At 43.1% G+C, this 6,386-nt stretch overlaps 1 protein-coding gene across 1 annotated transcript in view; it reads right to left on the bottom strand.

The window, feature by feature from the left end:
* LOC116400698 (uncharacterized) overlaps positions 1–5,671 on the bottom strand; it is an 83,809-nt gene extending 78,138 nt beyond the window's left edge. Inside the window, exons 1-2 of the mRNA XM_031878656.1 lie at positions 5,470–5,671; positions 3,405–4,028 (exon numbers count right to left, since the gene is read on the bottom strand). Coding sequence (XP_031734516.1) covers positions 3,405–4,028; positions 5,470–5,671 — 826 coding nt within the window. The remainder of the gene's footprint in view (positions 1–3,404; positions 4,029–5,469) is intronic.
* Positions 5,672–6,386: the final 715 nt, after the last annotated feature.

Below are 6,386 nucleotides of genomic sequence, written 5' to 3'. Positions count from 1 at the left end.
AGAGGAGAGGAGAGGAGAGGAGAAGAGGAAACAAGAGAGGAGAGGAGGATTCATTGGCTGTAAAAGAAGAAAAGCAGCGACGGAGGGAAAATGAATGAATCACTGAAATGAAAATGTATTCCATTTCATTTTTTTATGACACAGCAGCTCTGAGCAGATATTAAACTATCTGAGCATAACATTTAATAACTAGATAAATGAGCTTCAAACCACAAGATCTGCTGAACAAAAGCCAAAAGTCTTATAAGTGCTTTATGACGTCGCGGCTCTACTTCCTGTAGTCTGACCCTCTGACTTTGGTCGGACTCTGATGGTGCAGTGTTATTAGAATAACTCTGTAATATCATTTTAATATCCTTTAACCAAACCACATCAGACTAAAGGACCACATATGCCCGAGACAAACATATGTGGATCAACACATATATTAATAAAGGATTGGCAGTTTGGTCTTTATTTATGTAAAAAATATATTGTCGCCATCGGAAACCACGTAGCTCCATATTTAGTAATTTTTGTTTTGCTTCATCAATCAATGCTATTAATATCAAATATTCATTATTAAAACATCAATAATAGAGAGACTGCATGAAAGTATCCGAACATATACAAACCCATAATACCAACGATGTCCATTTAGAAAAACAGAAATTAGGAAACTTGACTTGGTTTAGAAAAAGATCTCATTATTTGGGTTACAAGAAATTAGCTCACAAAAGGGTTCGCATGACAACATTTATCTCCTAATTCTTCGTGTGTTTTCCGACAAAAATGTTTACGATCTTTTCAAAATAAGCTTCTGTCCTCACAGGAAACTCAATTAGGCAACAAAACTGCTTTGTTAGGTTCAGGAAAAGATCGTTGTTTGGTTTAAACAACATATAGAAGTGCCGTCAATGAAGTACGCAAGTTACACGAAAAACAAATCAACATTGACTTCTCGTCCGATGCAGGGATGGAACATCTGCCTCCTGGTTCTGTTGCCTACAGCTAACTGTTGGTTTTGTTGGCTAAACTCTTTCGTTCGATGACTTTGTTGCTCTTTATACCTCGTCTCCCGACTTCCTCCTTGACTCCCGCCAAAACGACATCATCATAGAGCTTCACTGACCAAGCTGCTGTGTTTGGGGACTTGTGAGGGAGAACGTGCTGATATAGAACAACTGGTTACAGTTTTTAAATCAAACAACCAGGAGGAAATGGTGCATTTGTTAGGGGGGACTATTTTCAGCGGCGGATTAATCCACCTTTGATCAAATAAACTACGGTATGTTGACGGCGATGAAGGTGGAGCTCTATGTGATGCATACAAGACTTGGCGTTGGATTAATTCCCTGTTTTTCTTTGTTACAAACATAAAACATCAGCAGTCTGATCAGAATTTGAATTTCACAGCGAGACGAGTCTCGTCTGAACGGATTTCACTTTAGAATTAAATTCTTACATAATTCTGTCTCGCTCAATCTCCGAGAGAGAGAAAGAAAGAGAGAGAAAAACCAACAAGAGACTCAGATAAGCAAATCTCAGCTCTCTGGTTTCACTCTGTGGAGAGCTGCTCCAATGTCAAAGACTGACCTTCAGCAAACAATACAGAGAGGCTGATAGAGTGATGCAAAGAGAGGGAGAGGACAGGAAAGACAATGGAGGAAGAGCAGCGAACAATGCGGCTTCATCCTCTGGATGCGGACAGTAGAGAACGTGAGCTCTAAAGCCGCTATTATCACCACAACCGCTGTGTGTCTGTGGTACATCCTCTGGAGAAACTCAGCGAGCACGCAGAAAGAACATGAAGCCGGCATTGGTTCAACTATTTTTCTTCAAAGGCTGCAGATATAAAACACAAACAAATAAAATACTGCATTAAACATACTGCTCTCACATGCACATGTGGAGGAAGATAGGATTGATAGGTTTCATTTATATATTAATAATAAATCAAAGCTCCCGTTAATGTGAACAGAGCTGCTCACAATTAAGACCAAGTCTGCAGCTTTAGGGCCAAATCAGAGAGCCGGATCACAGACTTTAGAGGACGCACAGTCTCACGGCAGGTCGGCAAACAAAACCAACAGTTAGGTTTCGACAACAAAACCAGCAATTAGCTTCAGGCAACAAAACTACCATCAGTTAGGTTTAGACAACAGAACCTCTACCATAAATCCACAATGCTGTGTTGAACACTGGTCTTCTGGTTAAACCCCCTCTCACCCACCAATAGTTATTTTTAGATAATATAAACTATTTCACTTGCTCTGACTGTTGCTTAGTCACATGCATTTAATTAATGTGTCCACCACCATTACGAACCTATAGATAACAATAAACAGCTGTACTACAGCGCTGAGTATATAAGAAGTGGACGTAGTCACAGTAACATCAAACATCACATCAGCATTAATGACCCAACATGTTTCTTTTATTTTTCATTGCAAAAGTTTACTGTTCTAGAAATCACAGCTACAGCTGAAATACAAACGATCAAACAGAGAAACAGACTACATGGACATGAAGTTAACATCAGGCTGGTTTCTGCCATGGCAGACACAGAGAGAGAGAGATTTTGATTTTTAGAAAGCCTTTATTGTCTTTGACCAACATGTTTCTTTATCATTTAAAACGGTTAAACAACTAAAGTCCAACAAACATAAACTTGTCTTTGATTGTCTTTAAACTGTGAGATCTTATTCTCACTTAGCACCATCTTTGTTCAGCTCTTTGTTCACTTTGTGAACTATTTTCTTTAGTCTGAAGCCTTCCTGCTTCGTGAGACCTCCTCTGTCCTTGCTCCTCATGTGAGCTCTGGCAGAGCTGGAGAGCTTCTTTGTCAGAGAGGTAGTCCTCCACTTTGGCTCCTCTGACATTCTTACTCCTCTTCAGATACTCCTTTATCTCCTCCACACTGTAGTCTCCAGAGCTCCTACAGCTGCCAGCACTGTGTTTAGAGGGCTCACTGTCAGCAGCAGCGCCCTCCTCCTGACTGGACTCAGAGTCCTCTTCCATACTGGACTCACACTCTGCTGCTCCTCCACTTTCTTTCGTTGCCGCTTTCTTCGCCTGTGAGCTTCCGCTGTCTCCTCTCTGTTTCCTCTTGAGCTGAGGGGCTTTGAGCTGCTCCTCGTCTGCCTCCATGTCCACCTCCCTACCTGACTCCACCTGTCCTCCAGTACTCTCCCTCACCTGCTGGACCTCACTTGCCCCGTCCTTCATCACCTCTTGTCCCCCACTTTTCCTCTCTTCTCTCACCTCCTGTATCCCACTTGTTTCCTCCTCCCTCACCTCCTGGGTCTCACTTGTTTCCTCGACCCTCACCTCCTGGGCCACATTTGTCTCCTCCACCCTCGCCTCCTGTGCTCCACTTGTTCCCTCTTGTCCGTCCTGCTTGTCCCCTCTGCCCTCCTCAGTACCTTTCTGGTTCTGGTCTTCATGAGAACCATTTTTCTCAGGACAAGCTCTGCTCAGATGTCCTTCTTTCCCACAACTGTAACATTTAAAATTATTAGTCTTTGCAAAGATGACGTAGTCAAAGTCCTCTACTGTGAGTTTGAAACTGAGGTTGACCACTCTGCTCCTGTTGTTGGGGATCATGAGGACATGTCTCCTGTGAGACACCACGTGCTTTAACAGCGGAGACTTAAAGCCAGAGGACACTCTCCTAACCGGAGACATCACCTTCCCATGTTTGGACAGCTCTTTGATTATTGCATCGTTTCTTATGAATGGTGGCACGTTGGACACGGTGACTTTCACTTCCGGTGAGCTGAGAGGATACATGAGCAGGAAGTGTTCACCCACGGAGATCCCGGTCATCAACACCACTTCCGTAGTTTCTGTGGTATCTAGAAAGATGACCACAGCGCTGTTCATCCGTGCTGCGGACTTCACGTGGCTGTGGCCGACAAGCTCCCCCACTGCCAGGCTGATTCCTCCACTGAACACCCGAACAGCGGCGGGATCTTCACGCCGTGTTCCCTGGTTAACTCCGTCAGGCTCATGCTGGTGTTTAGCAGCCGACAGCACGTGCTGCCCGGCTGCAATCCGCTCACAAAAAAGACCCAAAAACAGCTAAAAGTACACAAAAACCCCCGTGAACCCTGCACACCCCACTACACTATCATATACAACATTACCCAGTGAAGAGAAAGATCGGAAAATCGTTATTTATCGCTCTCAAACACGCTCCTTCAGCTCCGTACTCCTTCCACTCAGAGAGAGAGAGAGAGATTTTTCTGTCTTTAAAGAAAATTGTTATGCTTTTAAAAGATCTGGTTTAATTGCAATACTTAATTAAAAAGGTAAATAATTTCTTGGCACGTTGCTTCTTAAATGTTTAACCTAATTAATAAACCACTCCATCAAATCCATATTCCAGCACATGAATCAGACGTCAGTCTCTTCAGAGTTCAGCGCCGGTTCACTTTTCTAATTATGATTCAGAACTTGTCGTGTTCTTCCTGCTTTCTGGATGTGATTAACAAATATGGATGAATGAGTTATTTTCATGCTGAGCGATCAGCCCGCGTTCTGTCTGGAACTCAACACAACATCAGCCCGAGCAGCGAGGCTTCACTCCAGCAGGGATCCACACGGTGCCAAGCTGCTTTCATTTGTTCCTGCTGGTGTTTGGACTGAAGAGGAGATGAAGAGTTTTGGCTTCATCACGTCTTTGGAAGCTTCTAGATTTGGAAATGTAATTTTGGATTACAGAGTTTTCAACACGAATTTGTCTTCACAATGAGATGAAAAGAGAGACGATGGTACCAAAGGTCAGAAGAACTCTAGTTCACAGAGAACGGGAGTCTGGACTAATGTTCAGTTCTGGTCTTCTCCTAAAGATCTCTTATTAATATAATAAAAACATTTTCATCATTCGATCAGCTCGTAAAAACTGAATATCAAAAAGCAGCCGATCTGGCAGAAATTCAGCCCAAATCTAAAGATGAGTCGGGAGAAACTAATTCAAGGTTCAACAGAATGTGTTTATAACGAATCCAGGGAAGTACTACGTACGTCTCCTACAACATACATTCACTTTATGCCGTCTATGTGATGGGTGCAGCGTTTGGTTGTGCTCCTCTGAGTCTTTGTCACGAGGCTTTCAGACGTGACTTTCACGAATATTCACTGATTAAAACACAGTTTTACATTATTTTACATTGAAGGTCAAATCGTTTTTAAAAGCTGAGAAACAGGAAGTCTTAAAATTCTACATTTGAGTAAATATTTTGCAGCCAAATCAAATGGTTTACAGGATATTCAGCCTCTGTTTCTTTTTAATGCATTTAATACTTGACTTGTTTCTTTACAGGGTTCGTGTGAAGGTGATAAAGTAGCCCATGAATATGAGATTTCAGATTCTCTTCATCATGGAGGTTGGTTTATGGCGTTTTGATGGTTTCACTCGTCATCTTCTTCATTCCTCGCAGTTCATTTAGTTTCTGCAGCTCAAACATCTGGAGGCAGATTTCTAACCAGCATCTCTAACCAGGAGGAGGCCCAGAACCAACCGGTAGGCCTGGAGCCGGGTCCCTCCATGAGGAGCAGGTCTGGACTCTGAATGGGTATCTCCCTTCCCGTGTTTGGGTTCAGCCGTTGTTCGAGACCTCGCTGCACCAGATCTGATTCCAGACTCTTTGTGGCATTTAAAATGCTGATCGTGTCCCGGCAGATTCATTAGCCGTCTCATAAATATTGATTTACCGTCTATTAAGCATTTATAAATCCACCAAATAAATATTAAATTAACGTAAGGTTAAACAAGACACCTTATCAGCATGCATCCTCTTCTCTCCATCCCATAGAATCTGCATGAGGCAAACTTTAAAGACTGGAGCATGAAGGGAAACGTTAGCATGGCGGTACTCTGGTGTCAGAAAGCTGTGGTCCTCCTCCTCCTTCTCCTCCTCCTCCTCCTCCTCCTCTCCTTTGTTTCCATGGCAACACATCCTCGACACTCGCTGTGTGGATGTGACCGGCGTTGCGACACTGAGGGACGTGCAGGTCTCTCTGGTTTGCCATGACTCGGATCTAAAGCTGGATGTGAGTCGGAGTGTGATGCTCAGCAGTCCTTACCGAAGCTTTCTAAAGGATCTCCTCTTTGTTGAGTCGAGCTTTTCTCCAGCTGCAGTTTGAATTGAGTTGATTTGTAGACAGGAGAAATGTCAGGATGCAGTTAACAGGATGAAAACCACAATATGTGAAATAAATGGAATGAAGTAGAAGTAAGCTGAGCTCAACCAAACGCTCGATACCTCTTAAGACGACCAAAATGTTAGCGTTGATTTTCATGAAGTGAAAACACTGAAAGAGTTCAAGTTGTAAGAAGAAAACATGGACAACTCCCAACGCCGTGGTAGAGACCTGTCAATCACTGTGTAGCCCCGCCCTAA

This window comes from Anarrhichthys ocellatus, unplaced genomic scaffold (assembly GCF_004355925.1).
Source record: "Anarrhichthys ocellatus isolate YVR2014 unplaced genomic scaffold, GSC_Weel_1.0 scaffold191, whole genome shotgun sequence".
NCBI lineage: Eukaryota > Metazoa > Chordata > Actinopteri > Perciformes > Anarhichadidae > Anarrhichthys > Anarrhichthys ocellatus.
The sequence above is the reverse complement of the archived record's forward strand: the minus strand, read 5'-3'. Positions and strand labels throughout refer to the sequence as shown.